At 35.9% G+C, this 20,723-nt stretch overlaps 1 protein-coding gene across 1 annotated transcript in view; it reads right to left on the reverse strand.

The window, feature by feature from the left end:
- OTOGL (otogelin like) overlaps window positions 1-20,723 on the reverse strand; it is a 149,371-nt gene that overhangs the window by 18,192 nt on the left and 110,456 nt on the right. Inside the window, 11 exon segments of the mRNA XM_060306649.1 lie at window positions 1,008-1,115; window positions 1,764-1,868; window positions 2,576-2,788; window positions 4,201-4,386; window positions 9,751-9,892; window positions 13,211-13,425; window positions 16,168-16,357; window positions 18,350-18,442; window positions 18,535-18,558; window positions 18,792-18,934; window positions 19,194-19,371. Coding sequence (XP_060162632.1) covers window positions 1,008-1,115; window positions 1,764-1,868; window positions 2,576-2,788; window positions 4,201-4,386; window positions 9,751-9,892; window positions 13,211-13,425; window positions 16,168-16,357; window positions 18,350-18,442; window positions 18,535-18,558; window positions 18,792-18,934; window positions 19,194-19,371 — 1,597 coding nt within the window.

A 20,723-nucleotide genomic window follows, 5' to 3' on the forward strand; every position in this document is an offset into this window, starting at 1 on the left:
CCTGTTCTTCTGAGCTCTTAGCATCCCTCTTCCAACTTTGATAACAACTCTCTTAATGCACTTGAGGAAATGCCTCACCTACGCAGCCTTGGAGTGACTCTTAATAAAGGTGCCTCACTCTTACCAGGCCCATGTGTAGGAAAAACCCACTTTAGATGAATGAGAATGTCTTTCTATAGCATTTGAGTCATAAATAGAGGCACATCGAGACGAGAAACGGATGTTGCTGACTCAATCATTAGTGACTGACACCTAGAGAAGCTGGTTTCCCTTCTTCCCAGGGCTTGGCTGAATGCTCCATCTTGATTCTACAAAATCTTGATTCCCCAATTCTCCCAATAATTGGTTGTGCTTAAGCTAGCCAGAATCAATCAGTTGTTGCCACTGCAGTCAAAGAACCTTAAATGATACAAAAAGAAGTGTTTTGATCTACAGAGGTTTATCTGAAACCTACATTAATCAACAGCCTTTGATATGATAATTCCTCAGTGAAATGGTAAAGAGAATTCTTTATTTTTCAAAGTCTAGTTCGTCAGAATATTTAGCTCAAATTCAGTTATTTCCCAGACACCTTTCATTTATTTCTACCATTCTCTTTTCGAGATCATCTGCTTACACAGGATATACAGGAGATGAAGTTTTAAAAAGGTGAGCTGCTTAGCAGAGTTGTTTATTTCGTTGGTTATTCAGGAAAGCCAGGGCTAAATTTTTCTCTAAAAAGAACTAGGTGTTAGCCTTATTTTTTGTTTTTGATTATATTACCTTGATCATGTTTTCAGTGATATACATAGTCTTTGTCGATAGGGAAAAGTAGTACTAATTGAAATAATTGTCAAGAATCATTTAAAATGTTGTACTTTCTTTTCTGCTATTCTTGTTCAGTTGAATTTTAAGAGTATATCAGCAGAATATTGGTTACCATTGAGTCCCATGAAATTCATATGAAATGAGAGATTTTCCCTAGACCCTCCCTCTTCTTCGAGGAAATGACCTCACAGAATGCTTACCACAGGCAGGAGGAAAGCAGCAAGTCTCTTCCTCTTGAACCTGAAGCATGAACTGGTCTTCTCTGCATTCTGGCACTGCAATTTCGGGGCATTTGAGTGGGTCACATTCTGCAGAAACAGTCCAGAGATATTTGGAAATGTGTATAGAGTGAGACAATAAATAAATGAAATAGTGTGGCTCAGTTCTCTTTGAGTTTAGTGATAATTAGCTCATTAAAACAATCTTAATCTTAGCGGAAATATATAGGAAATAGCAGGTTATTTATATATAAAATAAATACTTTTACATATAAAATATATGTAAATAAACATTTAAAATATATATATAACATTCTATTAATCATATATATGATTAATCATCTGTATGTATGTATGTATGTGTGTGTGTGTGTGTATATATATATATATATATATATATATATATATATCTCCTGCCATAAAATCTTAGCAGAAATATATAGGAAATGGCAAATTATTTACAGTTAAAATATACAAATATATACATTCAAAATACATATTTCCACTGAAATTAAGGTTTTTAAAATGAGTTAATTATATATATATAATAAATAGATTTAAAGTTCATATATATACATATTTATAAAGAAATTGCAGGTTTTTAAAAAGCTACCTTTAGCAAGACAGCTCTGCAAACAATCTTTTATAATAAATTTCCTTGTAGACACAAAAATGAGAATTTAATCCACTACTCTGAATAGTGAACCTCATTCTTACTTTTCCTAATTAATTACTCACCACATTGGTACTGTGGACAGCAAGAAAGAGGGCTATAGCCAACGATCAATTTTTGACTATCTGTACATGTTGGAATGGCAGTTTCACACAAAGTCATGTCACAGCCTGGAAATAAACAGAAGTATTAAATAATCTGTGAACACAACTAAAATCCTGTGTTTCTAACTCAAAGCAGGGAAATGATTCTCACTATGCATGTTTTTACACTACAATTAAACCATTCAGCTCATAGAATGGTCATATGTGAAAAGGCAGCAGAGTTAAGGTCACCTATTGTTGTCTTTGACCCCTGATTGTCATAAGTCAAAGATTCCCAGATCTTTTATCTTCACGTATTTCTGAATATTATTATTTGATAATAGCCAGAGTTTTGCATGTCTATTTGCAAAATCAACAAAACTATAATGAAGTAAAACTTGCTTTGAGAAAGTGTAGGTGACATTTATAGCAATACTTTCATTGCTACTTTAACCCCATACATTTTTTTTTGCGGTATGTGGGCCTCTCACTGTTGTGGCCTCTCCCGTTGCGGAGCACAGGCTCCGGACGCGCAGGCTCCGGACGCGCAGGCTCAGCGGCCATGGCTCACGGACCCAGCTGCTCCGCGGCATGTGGGATCTTCCCGGACCGGGGCACGAACCCGTGTGCCCTTCATTGGCAGGCGGACTCTCAACCACTGCGCCACCAGGGAAGCCCCAAACCCCATACATTTTTTTTAACACCAAGCATCATGCCTGCCCTGCTTTTTCACAAAGAATATCAACATATTTTGTGGCATTAACAGACTGTAAGGCTTCAGCCTGCATACATACCGCAAACTTCCTTTGAACAGCAGGTCCACTTATCAATGAAGCCCAGGACGACTTCAGCTTCTCGTTCACAAATTGGCGAGGGCTCTTCATCACAATCAGGTTCTATGGGAATAATGCTTCCATTCTCCAAACATTTGTACAGGGCACATTCGTCAATGCCCCCATTCCAAACTTCCCCAGCAGTTCGAGGCTGGTCTTCACTATCAGTGCACGCTTAAAAAGATGGTCAATGTTATATCACTTAGAACCTGGGCACGAAAATAAACCAAGCTGTGATGTTTTGATTTCAGACTGTGACTTGGCCCAGTGACACAGGTAACATGTCACATTATCTACCCTTTCTCAGCTTCTTCTTTTTGTTCACCAGCTACTAGCTTTCATTTTTCTTTAATGAAATTTTTATATTCCACAGAAAATATTTTTCCCTTCTACAACTATCTGTAAATTTGCATGTCCTCTTCTATAAATAAGATGATTTGTTAATTTTTTTAATTCATTTTAAGTCTTGTTAATACAATTTATTTCGCTTGAACAAACTTGGTAACATAAATTTTAATTGGTTTTAAAATATCAACTATTAAAACTGGTATTAGAAAACAAGGTAGTCTCTACCTCACATTAACATGTTTGTCATATCAAAATTCAAAACATTTCAGCTTTAAAATCTAAATGTAGAAAGTAGGTAGTCAAGCAAAATATTATTTAGTGACTCTATTACTTTTATTATGAATGTTTTACATAATGATAAATATGGCCCTCTAGTAGTTCTTTTAAGGAATAATAAAGATAAATGAAGTGACCACCATATTCCCAGCCTCCAGTGAATTTCTCTTACTTTATTTACTACCAAACCAATCTCACAGGTCCCTAAAAACAAATATAACCATGTATATTCTCAAATTCTTCCACAAATACCTTCTTCAGTGGCAAACACAAACTTTTTTCTGAAACAATATATGCATTTCACTTCTACTTGCCTTTCCCTTGGATTAGTAGCGTTACTTCTGACCATAACAATGAGCCCTATGATAGATAAAGTACTGCACTGCAGTTTTCTCAGTTGGGCCCTTTTTTATCCACAACCACCACGGAGACAATGTGTCAGGATAAAATGGTTTGAAAATGAAAGTAGAAATACTCAATGTTTTCTCCCAGATAACAACACTTTCTGAAATTTCTTGAGTGTTTATTTTTCTCTAGGCATTGTTACAAAACTCTTTCTATTATTTTATGTATCCCCACACTAACCTTGTGGGATAAGTCCTATTATTTTCCCCATTTTGCAGATGCATAACCTCAGGCTCATAGAGGTAAAGCTGAATCATTAATACGTGAAATAATTGAACTTTCAATTCAGTCCACACACTATTCTCTTCATTCTTAATTTGCCATATTCTTTTCCAGTTATTATAAGCATAAGTAGAGATTAAAACATACCACCACCAAAGTCCCTAATTCTGGTAACTTCAACTGAAATCATATTAAAATCAAATTACATACTCTCTTCCTTTCCAACACTTAAGGTGACCTTTAATCAGTCTTTCTCAGAACATCTCTCCAAGTTCTAAAAAAGTATTATTTATTTGCTGGGTCCCTAAGATGTCATTTTGTACTTCTCTGCTTACCACATTCTTCCTCTGGAATGCACTGAGTTGACTCTGGCCTGTGAAGAATGGTTTCATTTTTGCACACACAGTCTTCTCTTAAATCCAGACATGAAGAGTGTCCATAGAACCATCTGTTCAGACATGTTCTTGCTTCACAAGGTCGCACGCAGGGTTGATATTCCTTCCCCTCTGGGCAACTCAAAGCTATAAATAATAGAGGATTTGTGGAATTTGCTAATGATAAAAGTGACCTACTTGAATTCTAGTAAAAGGAAGAAATGTTAGTTTTCTTTCTGAAAATAAATTTTGCACATTTTCAGTCTCCTCAAAGTCCACTTTTCATGTATTACTTAACTATAAATTAGAAACAAAACAATCAATGAGTATTTTTGGCCATCTTCCAGGTGTCCAGCTAGTATTATGTTATAGCAGGAAAAATTCATCTGATTTATATCAAATAAATACGACCAAAACGCAGCCCAAATTTGGCTGGCATAAATATAGAGTCAACTATTATGAAGTTACTGCTCTGTGCAGTAGGAGGAGATACAACAGTCCACACAGAATAAGCACAGAAACATGTTTTAAATATGCAACTCAACCAAGTCATAGAAAAGGAAAATCCCGCGTATTTAGGCTTAATCCTTCACTGTCAAAAGAAACTACCATTGCTGAGCAGTTTCTAAATTATGTTTCAGAAAATTCTTGTTGATTTTCAGTGATCTTAAAAAGTCATACTGTTAAAAAATGAACATGCAGCTGGTGGAGGTGTAAATTGGTAACATCTTAGTAGAGAACGATTGTAATAGTAAAACTGAAGATGTCGTATGTTCCCAGTGAATCAAGTAACCCCACTCTTGAATAGTGAGTACCTCTGGGAGAGTAGGGAGAGGAAAGGGACAAGAGAGGGTACACCATGAGCTGCTTTATTTCTGAAGTGGAGTCATGTAACTGGTGTCTGTGATATATTATTCTTTATCTGTGCATTTTATTCTTTTGGGGGGGATGAAAACCTTTTATTTTGAGCATTTTAGTAACATTCATTTTGAAAACCTTTTACCATTGAATGGCTATAATTAAATTAACAATATTTTCTGTAAAATGTGCCCAAGATTGTTGAAAAGTTTAATAAAAAATTTGTATGAAGTTATAACTTGATGAGAAAGCTTGAGCCCTATGTATAAAAATGGGCAAAGGATAAATATAAAAGAAAAAGGAAATACAAACATGTATCTGGAAAAATATTGAACCTAGATATTAATCAAAGAAAGCCAGAAAGACTGGTTTCTAGGAAGTAGATATTATGTTAGGAAGAAGGAAAAGGGGGAAGAAAAATCTCCAACCTCTCCACATACAACATGTAAGGACAAGCATGGGAAAGAGAGGCAGGTTGAATGAGGACCAGCAAAGTGTGCTGTAGGACATAAGATTAAAATCCCCTTCAAACCTCTGTGATTTCTTCAATATTTCAATCTATTTTGCTAACTAACATTTGTGGACTAGGTTTCCTTTTGGGAGAATTGAGGCCTACTTTAAATCCATTCATTCATTTATTCGAATTGAAATATGGTTGACGTACAATATTACGTTAGTTTCAGGTATACTGCATAGTGATGTGACACTTGCATACATTATGAAATAATCACCACAATAAGTCTAGCAACCATCTGTCCACATACAAAGTTATTACGATGTCATTGACCATATTCCTTATGCTGTATATTAAATCGCCTAGGCTTATTCACTTTATAACTGGAGGTTTGTATCTCTTAATCCCTATCACCTATTTCACCCCTCCCCACTGGCAACCACCCATTTGTTCTCTATTATCTAAGAATCTATTTTTGTTTTGTTTTTTGTTTTGTTTTGCTTTTTAGATTCCATATTGAGATCATACAGTATTTGTCTTTCTTTGTCTGACATATTTCACTTAGCGTAATTCCTTCTAGAGCCACCCATGTTGTCGCAAATGGCCATATTTCATTTTTTATGGCTGTGTAGTATTTCATTGTGTATATACCACATCTTCTTTATCCATTCATCTATAGATGGGCACTTAGGTTGTTTCCATTTCATGGCTATTGTAAATAATGCTGCAATGAACATAGGGGTGCATATTTCTTTTTGAGTTAGTATTTCTGTTTTCTTCAGGTAAATACTCAAAACTGAAATTTCAGGACCATATGCTATTTCTAGTTTTTTGAGGAAACTCCATACTATTTTCAATAGTGGCTGTACCAGTTTACAAACCCACAAACAGTGCAGGAGGGTTGCCTTTTCTCCACACCCTAACCAACACTTGTTATTTTTGTCTTTTTGATGACAGCCTTTCTGACAGGTGTGAGGTGGTATGTCATTGTGGTTTTGATTTATATTCCTCTGATGGTTAGTGATATTGAGCACCTTTTCATGTGTCTGTTGGTCACCTGTATGCCTTCTTTGGAAAAAATGTCTATTTAGATATGCTACACGTTTTTTAATTGGGTTGTTTGTTTTCTGATGTTGAACTATATGAGTATTTTGGATATTTTGGTTATTAACCCCTTAGCAGACATGTATTTTGCAAACATCTTCTCCCATTCACTAAGATGCTTTTCCATTTTGTTGATAGTTTCCTTTGCTGTGCAAAAGCTTTTTAGTTTCATTTAGTCCCATTTGTTTATTTTTGCTTTTATTTCCCTTGCCTGAGGAGACATATTCAAAAAAATATTGCTAAGACTGATGATGTCAAAAAAGCATACTGCCTATATCTTTGTCTAATTTTATGGTTTCACAGCTTACATTTAAGTCTTTAGTTGTTTTGAGTTTATTTTTGTATATGGTTTGAGAAAGTAGTCCAGTTTGATTCTTTTGCATGCCACTGTCCAGTTTTACCAACACCATTTAGTGAAGAGGCTTTCTTTCCCCAAATACATCTTGCTTCCTGTCATAGGTTAATTGACCATATAAGTGTGGTTTTATTTCTGGGCTCTTTATTCTGTTCTGTTGATCTATGTGTCTGTTTTTGTGCCAGTAGCATACTATTCTGATTACTACAGCTTGTAGTATAGTTTGAAATCAGGGAAGGTGATATGTTCAGCTTTTTCTTTCTCAAGATTACTTTGGCTATTTGAGGTCTTTTGTGTTTCCATACAATTTTAGAATTATTTGTTCTAGTCCTGTAAAAAATTTCTTTGGTACTTTGATAGGGTTAGCATTGAATCTCTAGATTATTTTGGGTAAATGATAATTTTAACAATATTAATTCTTCCAATCCATGAGCATGGCATGTTTCCATTTGTTTTTGTCATCTTCAATTTCTCTTATCAATGTCTTATAGTTTTCCAAGTACAAGTCTTTTACTTCTTTGGTTAGATTTATTCCTAGGTATTTTGTTATTTTTGATACAGTTGTAAATGGGATTGTTAATTTCTCTTTCTAGTAGTTTGTTATTAGTGTACAGAAACACAACAGATTGATGTATATTAATTTTGTACCCTGAAACTTTACTGAATTCATTTATTAGTTCTAATAGATTTTGGTGGTGTCTTTAGGATTTCTATGTATAGTATTATGTCACCTGCAAACAGTGACAGTTTTACTTGTTCCTTTCCAATTTGGACACCTTTATCTCTTTTTCTTGTCTGACTGCTGTGCCTAGGACTTCTGATACTATGCTGAATAAAAGTGGTGAGAGTGGGTGTCCTTGTTTTTTTCCTGATCTTAGAGGAAATCTTTTAGCTTTTCACTATTGAGTATGATGTTGGCTGTAGTTTTCTCATATGTGGTCTTTATTATATTGAGGTATGCTCCCTCTGTACGCACTTTATTGAGAGATTTTTATCATAAGTGGATGCTGAATTTTGTCAGAAACTGTTTTTGCACCTATTGAGATGACTTCTATTCTTCAATTGGTAATGTGGTTTATCACACTGACCGACTGGCAGATACTGAACCATCATTGGCATCCCTGGGATAAATCGCACTTCATCATGACATATGATCCTTTTAATGTGTTGCTGAATTCAGTTTACTAATGTTTTGTTGAGGCCTTTTGTTATCTATGTTCCTCAGTGGTACTGGCCTGTAGTTTTCTTTTCTTTGGTGTCTTGCTCTGGTTTTTGTTATGAGGGCACACTCCTCTCTAGCCACCAGAGCTGCATGCTCTAGGAGTGCCCCCTATGTAGGCTGTGTGCACGCTTCTGTTGTGGCAGTGCCAACTAGTGTGGGTGCGCTGGTAGGCAGGGCTGGCCCCTGGCCTGGTTGGCTGCAATGCCGCAGTGACTAGGGGCCCCTGGAGGGTGGAGCAGGCTTTCTGCATGGCTGTCTGCACAGCCTGGAGGGCTTGCAGCTGGTGCTGACCCACTGGAGGGCAGAGAATCCCCTGGAACTAATAGGCTAGTGGGAGGATCCCAAAACAGTCTTTTGTCAGCGCCAGTGTTATTGCAGTAGAATAAGCTCCCAAAAATGGATGCTTCCAGCATCTCCATCCCCAGGGCGAGTCTCAGTTGCCTCCTGCCTCTCCAGTGCGCTCTCCAAGATCAGCAAGTGGTTCTGACACAGTGACCTTTCAAACTACTTCCTCTGCCCTGGGACTTGAAGCATGGGAGAATTTGTGCACGCCCTTTAAGAGCAGAGTCTGTTTCCTATAGCCCTCCAGTTCTCCCAAACATAAGCCCTACTGGTTTTCAAAGCCAGAAGTTCTGAGGACTCATCTTCCTGGTGCAGGACTTTTAGGCTGGGGAGGACAATGTGGGGCTTGGACCCCTCACTTCTTAGGAAGGACTTCTACAATTGTGATATACCTCCTGTTTATAGGTCACTGACCAAAGGGTGTGGGTCCTGACTATACCACATCTCTGCCCTTCCTACCCATCTTGGTGTTGTTCCTTCTTTATGACTTTTGCTGTGGAATATCTTTTCTGCTAGTGTTCAGGTCATTCTCATAGATGGTTTCCCTGTAAGTAACTGTAATTTTGGTACGTCTGTTGGAGGAGGCGAGTTCAAGGTCTTCCTACTCCACCTTCTTGACCCCACCCTTGCTTTAAATTTAGACCAGGATAAAAACAGAAGCTGCTTAAGTGGGAGACCTAACTATAGGTTACACTTACATTCGTTTTATTCTCACAAAATTATTTTGCGGACTTCCCTGGTGGCGCAGTGGTTAAGAATCTGCCTGCCAATGCAGGGGACACAGGTTCGATCCCTGGTCCGGGAAGATCCCACATGCCGTGGAGCAACTAAGCCCGTGTGCCACAACTACTGAGCCTGCGCTCTAGAGCCCATGAGCCACAACTACTGAGCCCACGTGCCACAACTACTGAAGCCCACATGCCTAGAGCCCATGCTCCGCAACAAGAGAAGCCACTGCAATGAGAAGCCCACGCACCGCCACGAAGAGTAGCCCCCGCTCGCCGCAACTAGAGAAAAGCACGTGCGCAGCAATGAAGTCCCAACACAGCCAAAAATAAATAAATAAATGAATTTTAAAAAATTATTTTGTGCTGAAAAGGAAAAGAAAGAAGTGAATGCAAAAAACTGGACTGTTATTTGAGTGTTGGAAAATATTGTTTGAAGTGTACTACTTACAGCAGTAATCAGGTGTTCTCCATGGAATGCAAATGTCAAACTTGTTACATAGAGCCACATATGCAGAAAGGGCATCACATTCATAGTTCCAAAAATAGGTATAATTGATCCACATCTTTTCACAAAAGTCTTGTGGTGAAACCTAGAGACACATTGTGCCTTGGGATAAGTTATGTTGTTTTATTTCTCTGAAGGCCCTAGCTAAACTATTTGGAGAATCAAAAGGTAGCAAGTTAATATTCATTATAGTTCCTCTTTGACCTTAGATTTTCAAAGCTTCGTAATATTAGATGTCACTTCTGAATTTATAATTTTTTAAACACACAGTTTTAGATAAGATTAATATTGTCTGTACTAATGTACATAAATCTATCTTATAAAGATGGAAAAGAAACAGAGTATGTGGATCTAGCAAAAACCTATTTCTGATATTACATTTTGGGTTACAATCATGTTTTCTATATACTGAATAAGACTTTGATCTATCACAGATAAAACTGGAAACTCCTTAAGCTTTCTGTAATGATACATGGCACTGCCCATTAAATGAGGTTATAAATGCTTCTCAAAAAATAGTGTACTAATATTGAACATTAGTCAAATAATTTATATAATTTGTCATGCCTCAACTTAATTAGAAACTCATTTTTTCTACAGATTATGTTTCATTTTGATCTAGAGATACCTGAAATCTAAATAATTTAACTTGTAACAACATTCACTCCAATTTTTCTCTGCTCATTTATTCAGCAAACATACTAAGCAACTACATTCAGATGTTAAATTTGGACACAGGTCAAAGTGTCAGATAAAAATACTTAATATTTTTCATATCCTATCATTTTTTCTTCAAGGTCCATATCTATAAAAACTAAGATATTACTTCCTTTTTAGTCTCCTCTGTTGAATCTCCTCAGTTTCCAACCATTTCACTTTTCATGGAATACTTGCTATGATCATCAAGAGCCCCCTACTTGTCAAATCCAGGGAACACCCTGATATTCTAAACCCTCGCCAACCTCTCAGAGGCGTATAATGCCATGCACGGCCCCTGTGTCTTAAAAGCCTCTCCCTTGACTTTGAGAGCACCACACTCTGGTGCCTTTCCATCTGTTCATTGCTGTCTCCTCTTCCTGATTCATTCTGAGTATTTGTCTAGACCCCTTCCTTGATCGCCCTGTCTACTCACTACAAACGCTCTTCCTGGGCTCACCCATTCCCACAGTTTCTACCGCCATCTTGGGCATTTACGTCTTCACCTTGGTTTCTTCATAAGTTAAATAGAGTTAATAATAAACCTACTACTACTTAAGATTGCTGTGAGCTAATATATGGAAAGTATAGAGAGCAGACTCTGGCACATCATACATGAGTTACTGTTATTTTTAAAAACTCCATATACTAATAACTCCCCAAACTTGACCTCTGGCTTCAACTGGTCTCCTCTGAGATCTAGAATAGCTTCAAATTTTTTCTGGGTATTTTTGCCTTGAAGTCCCACATGACTTAATTTTTCCAATATAAAAAAAATTGTAACCCTTCTCTACTGAACCCACAAAAGCTGATTCTCCTGTATCCTCCATTCACTTATGCATCCTTTCACAGTTTATTGAGCACCTAACTACTTATCAGGCACCGTACTATTCATGAGGAATATAAAGGTGACTAAAACAGACCTGTTCTCTGCCTTGTGGATCTCATAGTTAAAGCCTACGTGTTGAATCAAGAGGAGTCACCATGCTAAAATAGATCAGAGGAGGGAAGTATTCTAGCTTAGGACACTCCAAGCATAAAAGCCCATTTGCAATAGTGCAACAGTTGAAAGGAGACTGGAATGCCTGGAGCTTAGCCAGTAAGAAAAGTGTAGCACAAGAGGAAGCTGGAAAAGTAGGCAGGCCAAAGCATAGAGGAAATTATAAGCCCTGATAAATTTAGAGCGTATTCTAAGGGTAAGTGAAAGACACTGAAGGATTTTAGGTAGAGAAATAATCCAACTGTGTTTCCATTTTCAAAAGAACATCTGCCTGCTATGTGGAGATTTGCAAATGAGGATGAAGATTAGAAGCGGAAAAACGAAATGTCAAGCATTCCTTTCTTTTGCCATCAAATTCACTGGGAGGAACCTAAGGGAAAGCTGGAGCTATCATAGACTAAATGGTACCCTATGTTGCCTCACTATGCCTTGAATAGTCAAGTTGAAAAGTTTCCTGATGTAATCAACCTTCTAAGTTCCCAGTTAAAAATGCAATTTTTGAAAGTCCTTATGCTTTAAAAAGACAGATTACAATGACACTGAAATGAGTTAAAAAGTATTTGCTATTTTTTTCATTTTTATATGCATGCATTTTAAAATGTAAACATTTAAAACTTACTTTGTTGCAAATCTCTGAGCAAAACTGAAGCTCCAGAAAGATACACCATTTTTATCCCATGACTTCATATCCTTTGTCTTTTCCCTCAGAGAACTCATAGAGGGCAGGCTGAGAACTATGGCGTCTACGCTTGATGGTCGAACACAGAAATCCTAGAGTGAACTCCTTCTGCTTTGACAATTCACTCACTCTCCTTCCCAGACTTCGCCCCTCCGTAAGTCTTGCACTAAGCTATTTCAGTGTTTTCCTAACATGGCCTTTTCCAGCAACCCTGCTCTTGTCATACTGTTTTCTTGGCCTAGGTCTCCCTTCCTCCCTCTTCTCTCCTGGCAAACTCATCCTTCTAAATAATTAAGATGTCTGAAACCCTGGGAAGTCTTCTCCCGACTTGGGTGCCTATGCATCTCCATACTGTATATGTTGATTAATCTGTTCACAGACTTGCCTTCCTTCTAGACTCTTCGAGAGCAAGGAGAGGGTCTTACTCATCTTTGTATCATAGGAGTTTAACACAGTGCCTAGTAGGTACTTGATCTCACTAACTTTTCATTTAACGATACACGAAATGCTGTATTTGTCTGTCTTTTGTCTCTAACAACAGATCTTTTTTTAACGATGCAGATTATTTAAAATATCTACTAGCCACCTAAAGTCAGAAAGTTAGAGACTAATAAAGAACAATTAAATTGTTCTCCTAAGTTAGAGACTAATAAAGAACAATTAAATTGTTCTCCTAAGAGGCCAGGAATTGATTAAAGCCTCACTGTCTTGGTTTCGATACTGGGTTATCAAATGGCATTCATCTCTTTCTCCTAGAGGCATTTATTCATAGGACAAAATTTCACTTTTCTTGAAAGCTGTAGATATAGTTCAGAAAAAAAAAACATGGGGGGAAAAAGATAATTACCCTTCCTGTTCTATAAGTCAATAAACAGTAAATGATTTTGAATTCCAAAGCGTACTGAGAGGAGGTTTGGGGATAAACTATTCTCAGTAGAAGAACATCATGGCAAGAACAAGAATTTATTGGCTTTTCCTCTCAACATGTCTAACATGACAGTTCTGATTTATGGTTGCTTTCAACTTACTTCATTATGGCATGGGATGAAAACTCTTCTATTTAATAACTCGATGCAGTGACTGCAGTCGTGCTCAGTACAATTTCTAAAAGGTCTCCTCGTTGTTACTTCAAATGATTTCTCAATTTCCCAGCTCTCAATAAATAATTCTATGTCTTCTATATTCGTAATGATTGTGCCATTTTGCATCCTTAGATCATCATCTGGATCTTCATTGCAAGTTCCTAAAAAGATGTGTGACATTTAGAAGGAAAATTTTTTTCCCTTAAACCAAATATAGGCAGCAGAAGTAAATCATCTCAATAACTGATTTAAAATGAATAAATTATTTACTGAATCAGGCACCAAATTTATGTCCTTTGACTTTAACGTTGATTGATTTTTTTAAATTATGTGTCTGATTCTTTGATAAAATAGTGTAGAACTGTCTTAACCAGATAAGAAAGAAATTATAATCCTAGAAGTCAAGATATGTTGAAAGATCATAGAAGAAGAAAGAGGAGATTGATTCTGTCCCTACACTCTTCCACTATTACCACTATCTCATAATTTAAGAACTAGTTCTTAAATCTGACAGGGTATTCCCCAGAATAGTAGACATTTTGTGATTGCCTCCTAAGCATCTATTCCCCCAGGAAAACCCTGCCTGAAAACATTAAATTTTTCTCTTCAGGAACTATCTCTGCTCCATTACCTAGCACATGACGCCACTCCAGCAGACGGCCCTGGTGAGCATAAAGGTAAGCCTTACTCCCTTTCATTAACAACTGTTACAGGTAATCCAGGCATAAACCAGTCAGCTTGTGGCAGTCACTTAGACACACAGATTTGTTCAACATTAGAACAACCATTGTTAAGCTCAGGATTTGACCTGGGGAATTCTAGGACATAGACAATCTCTCTTCCTTGCAATGACATGGCCGATTGATGGCTGTGATGCTGTGACCTGCTATAGCCTCTAGCTTCCTTCAGGGAAGCCAAACTGAGGACAGAGCTTACTTTTAATCTAGTGAAGTGAAAAACCAAGGGAAGTACAGAGAAATGGGCCTAGGACCCTGATCATACCTTACCTGAATCCCACCCTACTTTAAGACATAATTTTTTCTTAATTCCCAAGGCTCCTAGCTATAAAAGATACGAGTTAAACATTTTTTTCAAATATCAAATCTTAATCCTCAAGCAGTTATAACAAGATCAATAAAGGTTTCTGCTGCCATAGTTGCCCCACACTTGTAAATATACAGGAGACTGAGTACAGTGCAAATAAATAAATTAAAAAAACTCAAGCTAAGTGAACTATACTGTAAAGCAGCTATGTTTAAAGTCTAAACTCTTCTGGGAAGAGGTATTGGTAGTAAAAATATGTTTTCATTGCAACTCTAGCCATCACTCCTGCAGACTTCACAGTGCTATGTAGAACAAGTTGTCAATATAGACCTCCCATTCTGGTGTCCATACTCAGTTTGGGTCACACTCTTGTCCACTACAACTCAATCAGCCAGCACCCTGATTTCCTTTTAACAAACCACCGCTCTCCCATTGTGGAGGGCAGGAAGTTTAGGGGGTGACCCTTGTTAGCAAAAAGGTGACCCTAGCCCCTTCTCTATAGTGACTAGTTAAGAATCCAGTTAGCAGACTGTCTCCATAAAAGCATGAGCTGACAGTAGAGGAAAAGAACCAAACAAACATGAAAATCAAGCAGAAGTTATAGCACACAGAAGTGATAAATCAGAAAAGAAAATATGCATTCCCCAAATCCCTGAGTTATTACTCAATAATATCTATTGGGTTATTATGTATACCCAATACCATGTATATACAATAACTATTTCCACAATGATAACCTAAGTCACCACAGAAGTCTGTGCTGTGTTTAGCATGCTCTAAACAGGCAAGGAAATTGTAAACCATTTTAGCCAAACTTTCCACTAAATCCTTTACGTTTTTGAAGAAGAAATTTGGGTATCTCATATAATTTGTTGAGAGCAAGGACCTGGTCTATTTGTTTTGAGTTGTCAGCACCAAGCATAATGCCAGACACTCAGAAGCTGATCCATTAACTTTTACTCAATTAATATTTAGTGAGTTTAAAATAGATGTATTTGTACTAAGCTAATATTTATTGACTGTATTAAGCAATGTGTTAAGTGTTTTACGTTAACTTTCACATTCAATTCTAACAACAATTTTGAAGGTAGATTTTACTATTCCCATTTTAAAGATAAGGAAACTGATGTTCACTTAAACATCTGTAAACGGGATAGCTCTGGCAGACACCAGAGCCAGAATTGTTCTTTTTATTTTGTTATGTACCTAGAGATATTTCTAATTTGTTTCCTTTGGCTTATCACTATGTATCTATGTAACATATTGTGATAAGGAAGTGTAAGATGTACCTTTACACTTAGGTTACACTTATGGAACCTAAGTGTAAAGGTACATCTAGGCTTTACACTTCATAAGAAAACTGGGACTAATATTCAGAACACTGTGTTCCCTGTATATAACTTTCAAGATGACTTAACTAAATTTTCTTTGATTTCAAACTTAAAAAAATAAGAAACAAAGTTATTTAAGTCTTTAATCATTCTATACCTCATTTTTATCACTTATAAATTAACACTAGTGCCTACTTATTGAGGCTACTGTTAGAATTAAATGAGTTAAAGTATGTAAAATAATGCCTGACACTTCATTAATGCGTAATAAAGATGAGCTAGTAGGAATACAAACAGTATTGTAGAAACAGTGGTAAGCATATATTTCCATAAAATACCCAAGTTGAACTGTTATTTCTTGCTTCTAAGTCCATTTATGGAAAGACATTGCTTCCTTCACTACTCACATGGGGAATTGAAAGTTAACATCACTTCTCCAACCCAAAAAATGGGGCAAGAGGGGTCAAGACGGTGTAATGTGAACAGAAAAAAAAAAGAAGAAATAGAGATTTGAAAAGCAGTGCTTACCACAAAGTCCTTCTGTGTAGGATGACAAGTTAAATTGAGAGCCAAAATGAATGTCTATGATCCCTGTAAGATGAGCCCACTTTATGATTAGTCCAGCTGGAGTAGTAATCACATACACTGAACCAGAATCCTCTATGGACAGATCTTCATTTGAAAAAGGCAAGGGTACAGCAATAGAATCCACTTCTACCTAAAATTACATAATGCATTTACACCTATTAGAACAATGTTTATGTTTTAATATACACTCATAAAAATTAGGAAAATTCAGATTATTCCATTTCTTCTGATTTAACGTAAACTATTTTTAAATGCTTAAAAATCTATTTGCTGCTGCCACAGTTTCTCACAACTCCCAAGTTCTTTTATTGTTCTTTTGCTGTCTTGCTATAGTCAATATCTGTTCTAACCTCATTGCCCTTTATTTTCTTCAAAACCTAACTTTCTTCTAAGTTATATATGCTTTTTTATGTTTCCCCCAATATATGTTGATTATACCATTATCTCCTAATATAAATTAAAGATAATAAAGTTTTTTTCAGGATGTTTTCTTTAATCTGGGTCCTCTATTTGATCTTCTAAATCAGTGTTTGTTTAATTATAATGTTCATAATAACCATCTGTGAAGCTTGGTAAAGATTAAGATTACCAGAAATTCTACTTCCAAGGTTTGGATTGGATCCTAGATCTTATATTTTTAACACGTTTTCTTGGTAATACTAATATAAGGAATCCAAGAATTTTTACTTTGAAAACAGTGCTTTAAATAACAATGATGACATGGAACCATGAGCTGTAACTAGCAGTAAATTTCTCAGAGTTCTATCTGACTAACCATCCAATTTCTCATCTTTATATCTTCTTCCTCTTGCCACCCTCAAGCTGAAACAGCCTTCTTTGCCTGGTTAATTTCTACTCATTCTTTAAGATTTATCTTAGGTGTCACCTCCTCCAAAAATATCCACTTGACCCTCCTATAAACTGCATTTTTCAATGACCTGTATCTCTGTTTCCATGATATCTTGGTCATCACTCTATCACTATAGCTCCTACTGCCTTTTAATTGGCAGATAATGACATTTATGCACCCCACACACAACTGCAAGTTACTTGAGATCAGGACCTGTGTCATTTTATCACATAAACTCACTAAATGATTTTTTAAGTTAACAAGTTTTCAACTGAATACATGACCAGCCATCAGTTCAGCTGAGGCCAAAAATAAGCCCTTCCAACCAAATGTTCACAACAACAGCACGGACCAGGTTTGAGTTTAATTTCCCACCCACTTCCTGTTAATATACCAACCTCATTAAAATCAAAGGTATATATAGAAATTCTCATGTCCAAAAAAGTAACACATTCATATATTTTAAGTTTGACTTAAAATTAAACTTTCTGATATCTTACCGCATTTTAGGCTTGCTTTAACACTGTTTCCAGTCTAGAATGTATGGCCTGTGCTAACAGAATTATTTCCAGAAAGCATATAACATCTCAGCCATTTTGAGCAAAATCTTTATAAATTATTTTTTTATGTTTTTGAGAGACCATGTAGACCTGAGTGAAGCATCCAGCTTATAACTCACTCCTATTTGGTAAATATAATTCCTTTGGATAAAGGTTTTTCCTGTAAAATCAAATGGCTCCTTTCCAACTTTTTAATGGTGCATTACTCTTCTTCAGTTCATTTCAACAAATTTAAATATTCCTTCATTTTTTTAAGCTATCAATTAATGGTGTCAACATTTCAAAACTACTCTTTCCCTCTGTTTTTCTCTCAGTAGTCTTCCTTCGGGTGTTCTTGGCTGCTACCCTTTGCAACCTTATGATCCTCTCTTTCACATCATTTCCACTTTGTCTAATCTGAAACACTAAACATTAACTCTGACACTAAGAAGCTTGGCCACTCATATGATCCAAGAGAGCTTTAGCATGTTTAACATGGCTGTTTCAGTTAACCTCAAAAGGGGAGAAACATTTGCAACAGTTGGCATGTTATGGCAGGAGACATATAATAGTATGAAACACATTTTCAACTGTCCATGAAAAGAATGATTAGACATCATAGCAATGAAATTCCACTGATGTGTTTAATTTCCCCTCTTTTTGGAAATAACTCTGCTTATGTAATTTCTCAATTTCATCCATTATGAGGATATGCTTTACTTTGTGTTCCTACCTTTCTTGCTGCCCGATTGACAAGTACTTTATGTACAGGTGTGGTCAAATTTAACTTCTTAAAACAAAGTGCAGAGATTCTTCCAGAGGAAGCCTTAATTTGAAAGAAAATTGAAACTTTATGTAGTTAAACATAATTTTAGCAATAAACATAAGTAATTCACTAGACATTTTGCAGATACTCACTAGCTTTTTAAATGAGTTTCCATTCTGAAAGAAAAAACATTTAAAAAAAATACATTACTTGATTTTTTAAAACCTTATTTGGATTAATACTATATGCCTCTAAATATATTCACATGAAACACGTTCTGTTTTAAGTACCAGAAGATAAATCTCAGTGAGTTGTTGAGTTCTTTCTTACTCTGGGAATACCTAATGTTGCAACATACTTCTGCTACTAGATTTATGAAGAAATGACAAAAGAATAGATTATGACTTACCTGATTCATGGAACATTTTTCAATATGAGCAACTATAACTTCTCCAGGAATTCTTACTAAGATATAAGAAGCCATACTATACAATGCTGCATTATTTCCATCAAATGTAATAATGCTGAGTTCTGACAACATGGAACACCGACCTAAAAAGTGGTAGAGAGTAGATTTAGTCTATTAACTAATTATTTGTATTACAGTAATAACTGCTCCTTTTAAAACATCTTTTAAATTAGTCTCCTTATGTTTGACAAAAAGCAACTCTAAAAGTTACTGGGAATCAAAATCATAAATCAAATGAAGAAAGTTCAACAATAACTTTGTCTTGATGAGGTGATTGCTTCAAAAAAAATAATAATCTCCCCCGATTAAAAATTCATTGCCATGTAAGGAACGCAGACTTACACGGACATTCCCACTCAGGGCAGCAAATATCTCTGTTCACTTGAACAGCTCTTCCCCGGAAACCACAGTCAGGCATTTCTATGTCCTTTGGGCAATTAAGAGACCAGTTGTACAACTTCCATTCCTTATCAAGGCATATATATTGGGTACAATTATAAACAGGATCAAATTCTTGAGGCTGTTAATAAAAAAGAAAATTAATGCATATTTTTCCATTTTCAACTAATGTTTTAATTTTTAAATTTCCCATTCACATTGCTTATAGTGTACATTTCCTAAATACAAAAGCTTTTGAAAGATGAACAATTAAAATTTCACTACAGCTTTTTGTTGAAGTATCCTCTCTGAAATATTCAGTATGAACTTCATTTAAACTTTACCTTAATATTGATTTGACTATCAGAATTGCCCAGATACCCAACTTCTGAGTAAACTGAAGTCTTGTCCTAAATTGTCTAGATTAGTGCTTTGCAAGCAGACTTATACAGTGGCAGTCAACCTTTCATATTATGTTGTATAAAGCTAGTATATGATTAAGACTTCTGTTGAGGTCAGTTTAAAAAAAATTACAACTTAATATTATCCATATATTCCATTAAAACTCAAATGTGATATCAGTTTGACAGCACCTGGATAGAATCATAAATTACTTTTTATATATAGCTCACAGACTTCTAGATAAATAAATAAAAAAATAAATAAGTGGTAGATTTTTTTATAAATTACATTCTATATAAATTATAGTAATAACTATAGCAATGATAAATAATATAACACTTATTACACTCCAGACATTGTTCTAATTAGTCTATTTTATTCCCACAAAAACACCCTCTGAGGTAGAAGCTAATATTTTTCCCTATTTCTCAGATAGAAAATCAGGTTTAAGGTCAAATTAACTTGCCCTGAGTTTCATAGCTAGTAGAGTCAGAACTTAAATTCAGGCATTGTTGCTCTGAAGACCAGTGCTCTTAACCACTACTCTATACTGCATCTCAGGGGATGGAGGAAGAAAAATTAACATCTATTTAGCACCTATTATATATCATGCACTAATAAAGTAGCTTTTTTCATTTAATTCTCCCTAAATTTTGTGGGGCAGTTTCTATCATTCCAGTGTTATACATGATAAAAAATAAGAATAAGAGAGGGTAAAGAGTTTTCTAAATAGTGAGACTATTAAGAGAGGACTTCTCAATTTAAAAGCCAAAAGTAGGCAAATAGTCAAGTTCAGTCTTGCAAAATTTTCTGTGTATAAGTTGTATCAATTCCCAGAAAATGAAAGGAGATAGAAGAAAACTGAAACGCCTAAACAACACCTAAACCACCTAAAGAATCTATACCTTCCACTCTACTGAAAGAATCTTTAACAAGGTCACCAATGAACTCCACATTGCTAAATTCAATGATCAATTCTCAGACCCCATCTAGTTGACCTGTTAACATATTTAGTATAGCTTATTACTCCATCTTCCTTAATATTTTCTTTTCTTGGCTTCTAGATCACCTACAATCTCCTCCGTTTTCTCC

The sequence above is a fragment of the Globicephala melas genome, chromosome 10 (assembly GCF_963455315.2).
Source record: "Globicephala melas chromosome 10, mGloMel1.2, whole genome shotgun sequence".
Taxonomy (NCBI): Eukaryota; Metazoa; Chordata; class Mammalia; order Artiodactyla; family Delphinidae; genus Globicephala; species Globicephala melas.